An 18708-nucleotide genomic window follows, 5' to 3' on the forward strand; every position below is an offset into this window, starting at 1 on the left:
AAATTCGATCGGATGAATAGTTCTCGAGATATTAAGGAAAAACGAAATTTCTATGAATGACTATATCGCAGAAACTACTGGACCGATTGCCTTCAAATTGCGCTCAAAAATTGCGCATTGATAGTACCTATTTTGATGCAAAATTGCAGATTTTTATGGATGAATTTCACGGTATTAATGTTATTTTTTCTAAAAAATAATCGACGAAAACTCAATCTGTCACACACAGACGTACAGACATTTTTTCTAAACATCATTTCTTTACGTTTTATAACATTCTACATAATTTCCAGGTAAAATTAGAATATATGAAAATCGGTCAAATACAATGCTTCCATTCGGAAGTAAAAGGACTAAAGTTGAAGCTAAAAATCTGAAATTTTATCACATGATTGGTATTACTTTGAAGCATTTCTGGGCGCAGTTTCAGCTCAATCGGCCCAGTAGTTTCTGAGATACAACAATTTCTCAAATATCTTTGTACCTCAATATCTCAAAAACTACATGAACAATTTGAATTTTTTTGATGCCAAAATCTTCTTTGTGATAATATCTATTGGATTAAATTATAATATTGCTATGTAACTATCGACAGTTTGGTAATAATTGGCATTTTTCATTTTTATGAAAAAAATCGTTGTACGCACGATAGCGCCCCCAAAAGTTAAGATAGAAAGTTGAAATTTGATACGATTGTAGTCTTTATGATATTACAGGATGGAATTGTAGATAAGCTGAATCGGATGAGTAGTTTAGGAGATATTTAACTTTTTGTGAAAAACTGTAATGCTCAATATCTCCGAAACTACTGGTCTGATTGACTTTTTTTTTCAAAATATTCGTCATGGTATCTTCTATCAAGATCAATCAAAATATGCATACCCTCCCATACAAAGTTTTCGAAATATCAGCGTTTTTCTAGTTTTTTAACTTAAAATCCAATGTGGGCTCTACACTACGCGTTAAACATGGACTACACATCTGAGATTCTGGCTACTAGTTTGCATGATTGGGCCATATTCATGTATAAAATTTTGTGTCAATCGATTCAGTACATCCTGGCATAGAGTAATTCATCCGAAACGCTTTTTTTTCTGAAAAATCAAATCGTAATTTTATCAATGTTTTCCATCTCTGCATGACTTCAAAAGTCATATAATACAAATTCATGTTTTTTTACTCCATATAATCTAATATTTGATGGATATTCGATAGCCATAGTCGTGGCAGAGACAGAGGTTGGCGTGGTCTAATTTTCTAAGAGGTGTAAATTTTATATTAATTTTCATTCATCAAAGTATGGTCGTTATTCAATATTACATTTCATGTAAATATTACGTTGAGACTCTTGCCTGCGTTGAATGGAGCTAGCGTTTCTGTCCATGAGATGAATCTAATTGTACGCGTTCCAAAAATTGAGCGTTTTGAGGAACATAGGCAGCAAGGATGAGATGTATATGATGATCTTATGTATAAATTAATTTTTCGAGATACAGAAAAATATAAAAAACAGAAAGATCTTGAAAAGGGAAATGAATACAGTGGTCAAAAGGGTCAAAATCCGTTATTTGACAATCATGAATAATTTTTTTTTGTTTGATCTTATTCAAACGAAAGATTATTATTTGAAAAAATACTTGTAGAGAAAATAATAATAAATTGATTTTTCACACACTTTAGAATTCATCTGATGATTTATCAATGATGAATCATATTTTCCTTCTGAAAATTCGAATGCATTTTTCCTCGTTATATTCAACGACTTACGTGGTTTGAATATACTACTTTATATATGAGAGTTTTTCTCATCGAATATATATGTATATTTTCTTCCTCTCGCAGTTTATCAGGAATCATGTTTTATCCGATCGGACGACAAGAAATCAACGGCACTTCATTTTTCTGTTTTCTTCTCTTCAATGGCTCATATGGAACGAGATCAAGATTGTCCAAAATTTTAATTTATGATCCCCACATCATTACTTTATTCATCAATCGCTTTCCTATGCATCAAGTTAGTTTCATAAATTTGATTTTTGGAATTTACAAGACCATTCTCGTTAATTATAATATTATTCAATAAATAGCTGATATACATCCAGAATGCTGTACCACGTAGATTAAACAAAGTGAGCTTAACGGATTCAGTATTCGCTGAAGACGATCTGTGTGAGTTTGAGTGGGAGTTACATGCACGTCAGCAAGTTAGATTTTATGGGCAAATAAAAATACAGTCAAAGGAAGTAATTGAGTCGGATCAAGATAAAAATCATCATCAAGATATTTCAATTATTGGGAGTCCTTAATATAAATTAAATGATTAAAATCATAATAATATAAGACAATTGATGTAAGAGAAAATATTACAAATTAAAATCGATGAAAAAGTTGAAAAATAATGGTAACGACAAATTTTTGTTTGAAACTTCATAATTAATTATTAGCATCACGAATGTACTGATTGAATCATGACGTCTGTCTCTGACGATTTGTCGGGACACAGAGGAAGAAAAAATGTTACAAATACAGGCGTCGGTTTTTGGATTAATCATACGTTGTAAGTAATGGAAAGTGGAGAACCAATACGTCTGGCTGCCCAAATATTAATAGTTAAAAATATTGCTCTTGATCAATGTCAACGATTTTTCAATTTTCAGCGAATTTTCTGATTTTTTATTTGTGTGTGAAATTGGAATTACTTCCATTCGGAAGCGTATTGCCAATGTAATTGGTAGAGAGAGAAAATAATGACGCATAAAGTAACGGTCATATGATTTCTGCCAGATGGGCTTCTACCCCTGCTTATTTTTCTTCCCATCAAGAAAATGAAACAAAAAAACTTGCAAAATTCGAACCGAGGAAATTCCGTAGAAAAATCAAATTCTTTCAATTTTCTCTGTAGAACATTTTCGATTGAACATTCCAATAAAAAGGGCCAAAAGCTAATAAAAAGTACAATAGAAATCCAATAAAATTTTCGAGCGAATTCGCTTAGTCTCCAGCAGACGATGATGAAGATCAATGTGGTTTGGTTTCGAAATATATTAGTAACTTATTATTCATAACAAAAATTAATTTGAAAATTACGAAGCAACGGTGGGCTTCTGTTGCGCCTCAATTCAAGAATGGCATATTGCATTAATTATGTCTGAAACATCTATCGTATAACTTTTGGTCGGTCTGATATTTCCACACAGTCTATCTGTGGTGAAGTTTTGATACTCTAAGTCTAACTGGCAAATATATTAGGTGTACAAATAAATTTTAGGCCACTGCAAAAAATTTAAAATTCATTTTCGAGAAAAAGTACACTACATTTATTCATCAAACCAATCTCCATCATTTTGAATGACCTTCAGCCATCTGTTAGGTAATTCACGGATGCCTTCCGCAAAGAAAGTTTCATCTTGCGAGGCGAGGAAATTATCGACCCATTTTTGCCCTTCTTCAAATGTTTTGAATCGCACATCAGTAAATTCGTTTTGCATCTTCCGAGGCAAGTGAAAATCAATTGGAGCTAAGCCTGGGGAATATGCCGGGTGTGGCACAACATCCCATCCAAGAGCCATTAACGTATCTTTGACCGGTGTACCCACATGAGGCCTGGCCTTGTCATGGAGCAATTTTACTGGACGTTTTCCTTTGCCAGTAAATGGACGTTTTTGTTCAATTCCTTGGTTCAATCTTATTAATTGTTGACGATAGCGATCGGCAGTAACTGTCTCGCCAGACTTCAAAAGTTCTTAATGCAGTACGTCTTTTATATCCCACCATATACACAGCATGATCTTCTTACAGTGAATATTGCGCTTCGGTGTCGATGTCGTCGGCTCGCCGGGGTTAACCCAATGATATTTGTGGTTTGGATTATCAAAATGAATGCACTTTTCATCGCCGGTTATAATTTTCCACAAAAAAGACTTTCTATGTTGCTTATTGTAAAGATTCAGACATATGTCAAGTCGGCTATATTTATTTTCTTGAGTCAAAAAGTGTGGCACCCACTTTGTTCCTTTTCGAATCTTTCCCATTGCGTTTAAGCGATAGGAAACGGTCTGTTGAGTTACTCCAAGCTGTTTCGCAAGTTGTTTTTCCGTCTGGCAAGAGTTTTCATCCAGCAACGCTTGCAGTTCCTGGTCATCCACCCTTGCAGGGGCCCCGATACGTTCACGGTCACTAACGTCGAAATCATCTTCTTTAAATCGCTTATACCAATACTCACATGTACTTTTAGATACAATGTTGTCCCCAAGAACAGAACAAATCAATTGACATGCTTTCCTAACAGTTTTTCCTTGATGGAATTCATAGCGAATGCAGTGGCTAATAAATAGCTTATCGGTCTGCATGTTTTATTCACAGAATTCAAGGTTATGTTTATGACTCCCTTATGTTTTGATACTACATAACAAACCCCACCATAACCTATGTAAGCGGTAACTTTGAATTACTTTTATGACACGGAATCGAAGTATCCTAAAACTTATTTGTATACCTAATAGTTTCAAGTTTCTTCAATCTATCAATATCAGATGGGATCTCACACAGTCACCAGTCATGTATCTAGCGTTTGTCAGTTTATTTTTCATAAATAATATATTTCGTCACTAATTGGATTTCTTTCTCGAATATGAGCGTGGAGCACCATTAATTAAAGATTCTTCTACTCGGATTACGAACTCACTTTCGCCAGAAAAATACAGTTGATCCTTCAGATAAGATGCCTCCTTCGTTAAGCTCCAATTCAATGAAATTTTAACTTTTACTCAATCAACCCCACGTAATTGGTTTTAACTTCACATAATTTCCACTTATATTTGTGCCCCTCACTGCTAAAAATGAAGGATAAACTTCTGTTGGAAAGCCTCTAGCTATTTAACCCTTATGATAACTCTGCCCATCTTTCACTTGTAATCCTTGAAATCATTCGACTCTCATGATCAATTGAATAATAAGCGAAGTCCTGGGCATCTTGTAACATCTGTATGGTACCAAACCGCCGGGAAGCGATAAAGGTGCCAAGAGTGGTGGTAATTTTCGAGCGATCGGAGTCCGAGAGAGCTTAGAGAGGTATCTAATATGGAGACTAAATTCCTGGCTATGTGGCAACCTCTCAAAACCCAAGTTGGTCCTCTGTAGGACGACATAACCAGTAGCAATAATAATTATACACAGAAAAAAGTTTCTGGTTTTCAGGAACGATCACTGGATTTCAGTGACATTTTCAAATTCCAAGAGAATTTTCTCTGAGAGTCAGAGAAAAAAGCTCCAATTCCCAATCATTTTGACAGAAATCCCATAACCATGGTACTTAAATTAACATACTTCGGGTCTGGAATCTAGTACTTTGGATTCTTAAAATAATAACCATTGAATACTGAAATAAAGAGCCTTGAGGTTTTTAAATTGACTTCGTTGTCTCCTCAAATTATCTTCATTAATTACCTTGTGACATCACTGCCTAGGCAACTCGCTCCCCTCTCCGTCACGAATCGTCGCAAATTGCAGAACTTCCTCCGTTCCTTGATCGTGTGGCGTGATATTTAAATGGCTCCAACGGTTCTTATTTTAAGAACCCAGGGTTTTTGATTTCAGTACCAGTATTCTGTACTTAAGGACTTTTGTAGTTGAAACGCATTACGTTTTTGGTACTGAATTTCAGTGATTTTCTCACTGAAACTAGAGGAGCGGTCAAACATTACGTCACACGATTAGGGGCCGAGGGGGGTCTGTATTTCGTGACGATTGTGATAAAGAGGGATGGGGTGTTGCTTAGATTGTGATGTCACACCCTATTTTTTTTTTATTTCAAACATCATGAATCCATGTTTGTGTCATTCCGACCGTAAGGTAGCCTTTTACAGACGCTACCGCGGGGCTCCTCACTCCCGAAATCACGCCACCACTCTGGCATAAAATTATTCCGAAATCACTCCAAAATCACTGAAATCAACTGATTTCAGCTCTCCGAAATCATTTTCCTAATCATCTCCGAAATCAGGTGAAATCATCTGAAATCAATGAAATCACCGAAATAAATGGCGCACTGGTGTAGTACGAACCGTGCAAGTAATTCGTGATTTTGAAATTGACACGCCTGACAACAATGATAATAAAATACTGTACTCACTGCCATTGTAAAATGATAAAATAGACCGCTTTTCATCGTCATCAGCTCAAGATTGGCGGAGTGAGATCAAACGAATTCGTAATTATTTGCCAGTTTTGATTTTCATCATGTGACACAACCCATTTTGCCCCACCGCTATTATTTGTTAACTTTATTTTTCTGAAATCACTAATTTCGAATTAATGAATTTTTTTCCGAAATCACTGAAATCACCCGAAATCGACTTCATTTCGAAATCATGGTGTAACTCAATTATGGAGTGAGTAGCCCTTCGGACGCTACGCATCTGTGAATCGTTGCTTACAGCCATTATGATAAAAAATATTGTTCGTCATACGGCCTAAATAACTTTTCTAGCTCATATGAGTGCAGTTTTTTTGGCATAATGACGAAATATACTATTTTGTCATTCCGGCCGTAAGAAATTATGGAAACACACTACGCTTCGCTTCGCGTCCGTGAAACGCTGCCTTACGGCCGTCATGACAAAATAGTATATTTCGTCATTAGGCCGTGTGACGAACAATATTTTTTGTTATAACGCTACGCATTCGTGAAGCGCTACCTTAAGGTATTCGTGAAGCGCTACCTCCATACACGAGCGAACTTTGGGCGAACGGTTCGAGCGAACATAGTGAAATCCAGTCGCCCACGAACAGAGTTCGCCCGTATGTGGAACCCACGAACTAGGTTCGGGGGCCCAAGATCGCCGTTCGTCACCTTTCAAGACTGCTTTAAGAACGCTGGTTCGTGGCGAACCAAGTTCGTTGGAAATTCGTCCGCGTAGGGACAACGAACATAGTTTGCGAGCCAAATAGTCTAGTTAATGAATAATTAACTTCTCGGCCGGAAGGGAGGAAGTTATTGTAATGACACCGAAAATCGAATTTGCAATTTCCATAATTTCTTTACATTTCTTGGTCTCTCGAATCATCCTCATACGAGCTTGAAGACATGTCTGTATGTGTGTGTGTTTTTTTTCTTTTTTTTCCCTCCGGGATCTTGAGGCGAAATGTACCTGACCGCACGATAGTGGACAGTAACATGGCGGTTACTGTCACACCCTGTGTGGAGTCCTCACCCACTAAAACCAGTTGACTACGGGAATTCGTCGACCCTACTTTCCCTAGCGGCATCACCGTTAAATACATGGAGAGAAAAGTCAGAGAATTTTTGTGGGGAAATTCAGGGAAAAATTCTAGTGCTGCTCTAGAATTGAGGCGCAATGTGCCAGCACATGAAAATTTCCCCTTCGGCACTAGAACATTTGACGTTTCATCACGAAATCTTCTTTATCGGTAAACGAAAAATTACTCGACAGACAAAAAAATTTTTCCCGACCAGAATTTTTTTCCCCTTAATTATTCATTAATAACATCAACGTTATTCAAATTAATGTACTACAGTATCAACAAAAATGAGCCTTAAGCCAACGAATTATTTTTATAAATTTTTTTATTCCATTTGTTCCACGATTACAGGGAATTACATTATCTTAAAACGTAATCACTGAATAATGTCAGTAATTTTCAACAATTTTTACAACCGGTTGTTTCACACTTTTTTTCTCACAAATTTGATATGGTTAATCACACTTTCAGAGAAAAATGAGCCCAATAATCCCTGATTGTCACATAATTCTACAGAACACGCGCTAACGTTACCCGACGTTGAAGATGCCATTTGTAAGTCTCCACTCGGGACTCCCGAGTGCAGCTGTTTGACTCACTTCGGCGAGCCGAACGTTGCAGATGTCGCGCGAACACGTACGAGGATAGGAAGAATGGCAAAAATTCCAGTGCTAGCACTAGAAAAATTCTCCAACTCCACAATAAAATTTCTAATGTTACCAAGAATTGATCAAATTTTTCCCACAATTTTCTACGGAATTCCCCACAAAATTGACACACCGGGAAATTTTCTAGTGCCAGCTCTAGAATTTTTCTCGTGCTTCTTTGCAAAATTTCATTAACTTACAGCAAAATTTCAGTGCTGATCTAGAATTTTTATTCTTATTTCGATTGAAATATGGGAGTTCGACAGTTTGCGCCTCGTTTCTGGCACCGAGTACTAGAATTTTTCCCCGACTTTTCTCTTCGTGTATTACTTTGCGGGGAGGTCTCAGCTATTCGCTCTTCCTCATTTTCCACTTAATGTCATTGTCCCCCTACCCTACTAAGATGTTGTGCATGGGTAGGAGGTTCCAATAGGTTCTCCGTTTATCCTGCATCTCTGCGCTCGCGTTCCTCTCTTCTGATCTCCTTCATGACTCCTGCCGCGAAGTTGCTCATTGCGTCCCAAGCTGCCTGCGATGACAGCATAGCTTCCACCAGGTTCTCAGGCAAGACTTCCGTTTCCAGGGCTGATTTCCAAGTACGCTGGCTCTCACTGAAACGGGGGCATCTGAAAAACACATGCTGTGAATCTTCCTCATCTCCTGTGCAGACCGGGTACTCCGGGGAATCCTCATGTTTGAATTTATGAAGATAGGCGGGAAGCACCCATGTTCCGACAGCATCTGTGTGAGATAATAATTGACTTCTCCATGGTCGCGATTCAGCCAGACATCCACCTTCGGGATCAGAAGATGAGTCCATCTCCCTTTGGTGGAGTTGTCCCACTTCAGCTGCTATCGTTTCAAGCTGTCCGACACCGTCCAGTATGCACTCACAACTCTGAGGGCACTCAGCCGATAGACTGGCGCGATTCTACGCCGTGCTTCTTGCAGCCGGAGTACGTCGGCCCAAATGGGAATACAATAAGTGAGCACCGACGTAACCACTAAAGACAGCAGCGCTCGTCTTCTTTGCTTGGGACCTCCCATGTTGGGCATGAGGCGTGATAAAGTGGATCTGACACCGGACGCCTTGATACCCAGGTGTTCCGCCTGCTGCTTGAAGTTGAGTCAGGCATCGATCATCACCCCCAGGTATTGGATGAACTGCTGGAAAGTAATTTCACAAGACCCGACCTGCAGCGTTATAGTCTCGATTTTCTTTCTGGTAGTGATCAACACGGCTTCCGGCTTATGCTTCGCAAGGTTCAGACCCACTGAGTCCATCCAGCGGCTGATTATCTCGAACGCTATGTCGAAGATAAAGTTGATCTCCTCCAGGTATTTTCTTACGATGACTACGGCCACATCATCTGCGAATGCCACGAGTTTAGTCTCCCGCCGCATTTTCAGCTTCAGCAGAACATCGTACTTGATGTTCCACAGTAAGGGACCCAGTACTGAGCCTTGGGGCATGCCCCCAGTGACTCTATACTGCTCGGGGCCACACTCCGTGTCATACTTGAGGACCCTTCCTGTAAAATAGCTGTCAACCATCCGCCGCAGGTATGCTGATACGTTGAATTTCACAAGAGCCTCCATAATACAGTTCCACCTGGCTGACTTGAAGGCATTCTTGATGTCCAGCGTCGCTACCAAACAGTACTTCTTCGTGCCGTTAGGCCACCTTATTCCTGAAATCGCTTCTCTGGTGGTATGGATGACAAGGTTGATGGCCTCTAGTGTGAATCGACCTCTCCGGAAACCATATTGATTTTCGACTAGTAGAGATTCAACTGCTGCTTCTATTCTTTGGTGGACGATACACTCGAGAATTTCGCCAGCGGTATCGAGCATACAGAGGGGACGATATGATACGGGTTCGTCCGGTGGTTTCTTCTCTTTTGGGAGCAATACTAGCCCCTGCTGCTTCCACATGGCAGGTGCCCTCCCTTAGACACTCGTTGTATACGTCCAAAAACATCTCCGGCATCGCGTGGTTAGCTGACTTCAGCGCAACGTTCGGGATACCATCCAGGCTAGGAGCCTTGGTGTTACCCACTCTATTGCAGGCCTTCAGCAGCTCTTCTCTGGTGATTTTTGGTACCATCACTCCTTCCATTGTTCAGAAGGACGGTGAAATTCCGGTTGTTGTGGGAACAGCACCTCCACAATTTTCTTCAGGAGCACAGGATACGATGGTGACGGCATTGGTTGACTTATAAGTCGTGTCATCACCACCTTGTAAGGTCTCCCCCATGGATCGCATTCCATCTCGGTAAGAAGCTCGCTCCGACATTGCTTCTTACTGTGCTTTATGGCTGTGCTGAGCTTCCGGCGTGCCTTCTTGTATCTCATCTCAAACTCCTCGAAATTTGTTTTTTTGCGGCTACGCTGAGATAGTCTCCTGGCTGCGTTACATTCCTTCCGTAGGACAGCAATGGTTTCATTCCACCAATATACCGGTGGATGTCGGTTTAAGTTCCGCTTTCTCGCCGTGGTAGCATTGCAAGCTTCGATCACTCTTTTCACGATGCTATGTACCGTTTCAGTACCATTGTTGCCACTGATTGGACGATCGTCTAGCGGTACTGAATAAGAGCTAGGATCAAAGTGCTCACCCTCCAGCCAATGCAGTTAGCCTTTTTCGGCGTTAATCCGATTCTCTGATCAGTACAGGTCTCCCCGAATATAGCCCGCTGGTCATTCGCAGTGTAAATATCAGTTACTCTTCATGAGCAGTTTCTCTTGGCAAGAGTGCTGCTCACGAAGGTGAGATGCGTAACTGCGGGCTTCCACGTCGTCTTCTTCTCATTTTTCTGAGCTGGTTTTTAGGGTTTCTGCTTGGGCAGTCTTTTCCCCCTCCTTTCCCTTTACTTCTTTCCAGTCCGGCGGTTTGGCGGGCGGCTCGGGAGGTGGCAGATCCTTCACCGTCGATGCCTGCTACTTCGGCTTCTTCAGGTCTCGAGTTTCCGTCCCTGGTGAGTTTTTCAGGCTACGTTTCCTTCGCTTGCCTTTCTTAATTTTACGCTCGGTCTCCTCCACTTCGGAGTTCTTCACCGTCGTTTCGGAGTCCATTCGTGAATGCTGAATTTCTAGAGGTATTTGCACCCTTAATCGCACCGCCTCAGTATTGGGCCTTTGGTCCTTCGCCCATGCCTCTTCACGGCACCGGAGCTTCACGAAATCACCAATGACCGTGAACATCCTGGTTTTAATTTCTTTGTGGATGTTCGGCCTTCCCTGCATAAATGCGTTCATATCCGTGAGGCGGTTCCAAGGTTGGTCCCATTCATGGATTCGTTCCTTCTCGAGTTGGGCCTGATGCCCATCCCTCCTTGTAGCATGTGAGGCCAAGGAGTCCACCTTTGAAGAGTGTGATGATTGGCTCCTCCCACAACCTGTGGAGCCAGCATCAGCCACCGGGGCTTGCATCCGATCGGAACCGATGGCGGGATTTTCCTTATCAAGGATACCCGCATGAGAACTTTGCATTATGGCATCACTTATCATCTTTATTGTAGGTTGTTCTACGGAGCCCACCCTGCACACCTCTTTTAGAGTTGGGTTTCTCTTCCAAGATGTCCTAAGAAGGACAGGCCTCGGCTTGAACTGCTTCTTAGTTTGGGATGCATCTCCAAGTCCCTCTATCAACCACAAGGTCCTGCAGTTCCTAGAAGGGGACAAGGTCCCGCAGTTCCTAGGAGGGGTGTGTGTGTGTGTGTGTATGTAAGCACGTGACAGAAATTTTGTCGAACGATATCTTGTGACTGGATGGAACGATTCGAAAATCTCTTTTCTCAATCGATGAGTCTTAATGTAACTTAGAGCTGATTAGTTTATGAGAAGAATCCACTCAGCGGTTTTTTAGATATTTCCATAAAACTCCTGAAAAAATGCCAAAAAGCGTTAATTTGATTCAAATTCGACAATTCTCCGTGAAATAACGATGGGATTTGAATCAATTTTATGTAATCGATGTTTCTTCATATGAGTTGATGCGCAGTGGATTTTCAGCGAAATCGCTTCAGCGGTTTAGTTTTTGGAAAAAAAATTTGGAATTTTGTGATTTGAAAAAAGGGAAGAGTTGGAAAAAAAAGTTGGAAAATTTTGGAGTGAGTCAACTTTGAAGTTGAGAAAATTTTGAAGTGGATCAAATTTGAAGTTGAAGAATTTTGAAGTGGGTCAGTTTTGAAGTTGAGGAAATTTTGAAATTGCATTTTCAAGTCGGGGAATTTTGAAGTGAGCAACCTTTGAAATTGGGGAATTTTGAAGTGGGTTTGACATTGAAGTTCGAAAAGTTTCGAGTGGGTCAATTTTAAAGTTGAAAATTTTTCAACTTTAAAGTTAACCCACTCAAGTTAAAAAGCAATGGAAGCGAGCGAGCAACAACTCAGACTAATTTTTTCAATTTCTTTCTCATTTGAAATTCCTGAAATTCGAAAAAATGAAAACACTGAAAATTGATGGAATAGAATAAAGAGAAAAGGATCAACAAATGTAAAAACCTCATTTTTACACATTTCCACTTCAAAGGAAGGTTATCATGAGAATGGTGTTTTCCTCTTGCAATCGAAGTTTTTTGAAATAGAATTGCAACGAATCCATTCGGAAGCATACTACCAATGGAATTGGCAGAAATGAAGAAATGTCAAAACTAATAACGCGTAAACTAATGCTCACATGCCTTCTGTCGGATAGGCACGGCCCCCTGCCTATTCTTCGAATGAACAGAAAAAGAGGAATCGGTCGGGAAGTTATTGGTTCGGCCCATAATGGGTCACACCTAATTCCACCAATCTCTACCGATCACACCCCAACCAGCGAACGAGCGAAGCGAGCGACCAGGCCTGATTTTTTCGGGTTGTAATTGATTCGACGGTCATCGAAAGGTGGATGGATCGATGGGGGATGAATCCTCTCAGAATCAGTCCAGATGTACCCACCCATCGCAGTGGGAAATAACAATAAAAAATGCTAAAACACGGAAAAATAGGCGGAAAATTGGGCCAATTCGGTTTTCATTTATTTTACATTTATTTTTGTGGGAATTTTCCTCATCCAAATGTCAGCTAATAGAATTGCACTATTCGACCGTTATTTCATATAGTTAATACGGTATTCAGCTGATAATTTTTGATAATTCAACTGGTAATTTTTCATGTTGACTGTATTTGTGGAAAACAAAAGATTCCGTTGTCGAGTGAACCCCTGGTTGGAACTATCAGATGGATTTTGTCTCATAGTGCATTTCTTTTGGCTGACATTTGGATGGGAAAATTCCCTCCCGAATACTACTCGAGCTTCAAAATTATTCGAGTAATTCCCTCAAGGTTCCCTGCACACAAACAAACCTATCGGGAATTGCTCGATAATTTTGAAGCTCTCGTGGTATTACTTGTGGAAATTCACTCATTATAATTGATACCCATAAAAAATTACGAGAATATAATCGATCCATTGAAAATAACGACTTTTTTTGTCGTTTGTATGGAAAGTTTGAATTTTATACTATATTTATTTTGCTTTTTGTTTTATAGATTAGCTTCATTCTATTGTTTATTGAGAATTTTTGAAGAAAATCAGTTTTTCCGTGAGGGAGAACTTTTATTAATTTATCGTTATTTATTCATTCACTTTTGTGTACTAGCCTCTCTTAAGTTGATATTAATTATCCTTAAAAGTGCAGTCTTGGGTCTCTAAAAGTTGTATTGGGACATACCATGGATATTCAGTTCGCCCCGTGTGTGGGATTTAGAGACGAGAGACCGTTCACTTACGAACCAAGTTCGCCCAAAGTTCGCTCGTTTATGGCGGCCTTTACGCCCGGAATGACAAAAAGTACTATTTTTCATTCATCCCTTTCACGAAAAGAAAACTGTACATCAACCTAGAAAGCAGCAGCGATACTCTGGTGTAATGGGAGTTATTTTAAATGTGCGTTCTGTGTGAATTGCCGTCAACCATTTGAAAACTCTGGTACGAACAGATGTTGTTGATCAACCAATGTTTCATCACTCCATTCTTCATCTTCGTCGTCTTCGCTATTACATATGCCTGCCAAAAGTTTCTTTTGACGGTTGACGGCAATTCGCACAAAACGCACATTTGAAATAACTGCTATTACACCATAGTATCGCTGCTGCTCTTTCGAATTGACTAAACCTCACGCTTTTAGCTTTCTTTCTAGGTTGATATTCGGTTTTCTTTTCGTAGAAGGGACAGATGATGAAAAGTAGTACTATTCGTCACTAGCCCGAGAGATACTTTCCATCGAATATGAGTTTGCAACACAAGCCGAAGGCCAGAACTGCAATCATAAGAGCTAGAAAAGTTTTTTTAGGTAGTATTACGAACAATATTTTGTGCCATAACGGCTAGAAGCATCGATTCACGGATACTTAGCGTTCGTAACAAGCTGCCTTACGGCTGGAATGACAAAAGATGCATCCCTGATGGTTGAGATTGAAAAAAAAGAATATCGTATGGCATCACAATCTAAGCAACACCCCCTCCTCCCTCCATCACAGTCGTCACGAAATGCAGAGCCCCCTCCCCCGTAATCGCGTGACATAATGTTTGAACGCTCCCCATACATACATACCTACATACACCATCTAGAAATCGTATATTCGGACTTTCTAGATCATATTTAATTACCCTAACACCAAAAATTTGAAATTTAAATTTGAGCGATTATAAAGCTTCCATTCGGAAGCAAAAAGAGAGCTCTGATTAGAATACTCGCTCAATTGGTATCTTTCTAATTATGTAATAATAAAGCAGCCCTTATTCTAAATTTGGCCTTCATTATTTTTACGAACTTAACAATATTATCAATTGAATAATCAATTGCAATAAAATAATTGAATAATCAATTAATGGATTGCTTTACTAAATCATCAGGTATCTGGTTTTGGAACATGTCTCCGGCGGAGAACTTTTCGATTATCTCGTCAAAAAAGCTCGACTGACGCCAAAAGAAGCAAGAAGGTTCTTTCGACAAATTATCTCTGCATTAGATTTTTGTCATAGCCACAACATATGGTAAGAGAGCTTCCTTTCAAATTTATCAATATCATTAAATAAACAACTCTAACCGTTATAATTAACTCAGCCATCGAGATTTGAAGCCTGAAAATTTACTCTTGGATGAGAAGAACAATATAAAAATAGCGGACTTTGGAATGGCATCACTCCAACCAGCTGGATCAATGCTAGAAACGAGCTGCGGTTCACCTCATTACGCTTGTCCCGAAGTCATCAGGGTAAGTATCCTTCAATTTTTCATTCAATCACTATTTTCACCGATGTCACGGAATTAGTGATGTTCCTACTTTTGTACAGGGAGAAAAGTATGATGGTAGAAAAGCAGACGTTTGGTCGTGTGGAGTTATTCTTTACGCACTACTAGTTGGAGCGTTACCATTTGATGATGATAACCTCCGTCAACTACTGGAAAAAGTGAAGAGGGGTGTTTTCCACATTCCTCATTTCGTTCCACCTGATTGTCAGAATCTACTTCGAGGAATGATTGAAGTTAATCCTGATAAACGACTCACGGTAATTATTTCCATATATATATATATGCCTAAAGGAGGCATTGAGAATTTTCATGTATTATGCATGTTATACACGCAAAAAGTAAGAATCAGTACGAGAAATAACGTCAGTTTATATACCGGTTTTATACCAGAAGTGTTCGGTTTCTGAGATACCAAGACTTCCTGGCAGAATTTAATACCAACATTATGTTACACTGCACACGTGTAATTTTTTTAGACGATATTTATATTTAATTCCATTAAATTGTAATGTACCAACCCAATTACACATTGTGCAATCTCAATTCCGCATTCTATGATTCAAATTTGTAAGGCAGATAATACAGTTTCTGATCAGCTAAGCTCAGCAACCTCAATCAAAAATGGTTAAAAATAGAATGTTAAAAAAATTTGGTCTTGCAAACAATTCCTGATCCCAGTTTTGCCTTATTGCTGAGTTTCTGATCTTAAGTAGGAACAGTTTCTGATCGTGAATGGGCCGGAATTAAGGATTCACGTAAAATCTTCTGTTTGATATTTTTGACAGTATTATTAGTATCACATTAGTATAGTATTATTAGTATGGGCTCATTACAACTACTGTAGACAAGCTCTTACTACAGAACATCACATGCATCAAAAAATTTGACTGGGTAAAAATAAATAAAATAACTTCCCGATCAATTCCCATATTTCGGTTCATTGGAAAAAAAAACGAATTTAGAACTTCCCATCCAGATAACGAGAAACCTGTTGAGATAATTTTGCTCAGCATCCAATCAAAATCGAATGCCATCACTGCAAAAAATACCGTTTTGCGAGCGGTCCGAAACTAAGGTCTAAGACCGTAAGTCCGATGAACAGTCTTAAAATCAGATCAATATCCGATTTTACCATGAGATCTTACACAATTTAAGATTATCCATGACTCTAATAATAGGAATAACACCCCGTGTAGATCTCCAATTTAAAGATCGAAAACGGATCTGATTTTAAGATCTTTAGGTTGGTTTAAGTTCTATGAGGTATTAGATTCACTGCTAATGTAAGATCGGTATAGCGAGGAAGATTAAAAATGTAAGACCATTTTTGAGTATTGTCAGTGAATTTGCTCAATCAATAATTTAATGGTTTATTGAGTTACTAATTCAATGAACCATTAATTTACTTATGCATTTCATAAAAGAAATTCCCATGGACGAATGTTGGAAGCCCTAAATCACTCATTTTTGACCCTAGTTTTTCTGACTCATTTTCACCCTTAACTCTAACCCTTATTGCCGCACACTATTTTTAATCCTTACCTCTGACTCTAATTCTGAACCTTATTTCTGACATACATTTTTACCGTTATTTCTGATCTTGGCTGTGATTTTTTCTAAAATCGATGATTTTTTCTCGGATTAAAAAAAAATTACAGGGACATTTGTCTCCCAAGTGTAAACCCATTCCCAATGTTTGAATGAACATAAAAAGGGCATCGGTCAGGATGTTATTGGTTCGCCACATGATAGGTCACACCCAATTTCAGCAAAGTATGTCAGGGTCAAAGTAGAACAATCAAAATATAAAGGTTTAAAGACAAGGGTTAGAATATAACGGTCAGAGCATGAGGGTCTAAATATAAAGATCAAAATATCCGAATATAAAGGTCAAAATATAAATCAAAGTATAAGGGACAGAATATAAGTGTCTGCATACAAGGGTCAAAATATCGGGGTCAAAGTATAAGGAATCTAAGGTTCTAAATAGAAGCGTAAAAATTCAAGGTTCAGAATATAAGGATCTAAAAATGAGGTTAGACATACTTAGGGGTGGACTCTCCCCCTCCGTCGCCTCCCTAGCAATCAGCATGGAATAATTTAAAATAAATAGCAATCAGTTCCATAAAAATTCGGACAATCCGGTCTTACAATTTAGACATGTCGATCTTCGAATAGTGATGCAGATGCGCGGATCGTAGAAAAAATCAAATCTTATCATTATTCTCGGTAAAATTCCTGACTTTTCAAAGAAAACTAATTGAAAAGATTTTCTTTCACACTTTTCATGCGAACAACTAACGAATCGCTGAGACGATCATCTTCATAAACTAATCAGTTCTAAGTTGCATTAACACGCATCGATTGAGAATAAAAAAATCAAATCGCATCATTTATTTGAAAGACAGTGGAATATGTGAAAAAAACATCATTTATGGCGTTTTTTCACATATTTTTTGCGAATTACTGAAGAATTGCTGAGGCTGAGATCGTCTTCACAAACTAATCGGTTTTAAGTTACATGAAGATGCATCGATTGAAAGAAAAATTCAAACCGTTTGTTTTAGAGCAATCGTGTCCCAAAAATTTTTATGTCACAGTCACACACACACACACACACACACACACATACACATACAAACACACACCTCAAGCGAATGAAGCAGGACGCGACAGCCCGTGAGTCCCACCAGTACGTGGAAAAGATCCGGAAGACGGCTACGGGAGACATGTTGATCATCCTCTGAAAGGAGCACAGCGACAAAGCTCCAGGCCTGCAGAACGCCATCACTGAACTCTTTGGAAATGATGCGCAGGTCCTCAGTAAGACACCGGAAGAAGATATCGAAATCAAGGACCTCGAGGAGACAGCAACGAAGGAAGAAATCCTCGAANGAAAGGAGCACAGCGACAAAGCTCCAGGCCTGCAGAACGCCATCACTGAACTCTTTGGAAATGATGCGCAGGTCCTCAGTAAGACACCGGAAGAAGATATCGAAATCAAGGACCTCGAGGAGACAGCAACGAAGGAAGAAATCCTCGAAGCTTTGCAGAAGGCTGCCGGAGAAAGTTGTGGAATTTCGCTAAATGCGATCAAGTCACTGCGGAAGGCATACGGAGGTACCCAGACGGCCTGGGTGAGACTGCCAGTCGCGACGACGAAGAAAATTGTCGGAGAATTCGGCAAGATTAAGATCGGGTGGGTAAACCGCCGGGTCAGGAGAGTGGAGAGACCCCTGAAGTGCTTCAAGTGCTGGGACTTCGGGCATCTTGCCAATAAGTGCAAAAGCTTGGTTGACCGCTCCAAAAACTGTATCAAATGCGGTGAGGATGGTCATCTGGTCGCAAAATGCGAGAAAGATGCCAAATGCGTCCTCTGCATCGCAAAGGGTCGCATGGACAACAGTGCTCATATTGCTAGCAGCGGTAGATGCCCAGCATACAAGGAGGCACTCCAGGCGTTGACCAAAAATCGACGATGAGAATACTTCAGCTTAA

At 39.6% G+C, this 18708-nt stretch overlaps 1 protein-coding gene across 1 annotated transcript in view; it reads left to right on the top strand.

The window, feature by feature from the left end:
- Positions 1-18708, top strand: part of LOC107044485 (serine/threonine-protein kinase BRSK2) — a 58387-nt gene that overhangs the window by 25176 nt on the left and 14503 nt on the right. The window contains exons 3-5 of the mRNA XM_015266375.1: positions 14811-14951; positions 15022-15172; positions 15252-15467. Of these exons, the coding sequence (XP_015121861.1) occupies positions 14811-14951; positions 15022-15172; positions 15252-15467 (508 nt within the window). The remainder of the gene's footprint in view (positions 1-14810; positions 14952-15021; positions 15173-15251; positions 15468-18708) is intronic.

The sequence above is a fragment of the Diachasma alloeum genome, unplaced genomic scaffold (assembly GCF_001412515.2).
Source record: "Diachasma alloeum isolate Michigan unplaced genomic scaffold, Dall2.0 Dall_scaffold_00748, whole genome shotgun sequence".
In the NCBI taxonomy this organism is placed as follows: domain Eukaryota; kingdom Metazoa; phylum Arthropoda; class Insecta; order Hymenoptera; family Braconidae; genus Diachasma; species Diachasma alloeum.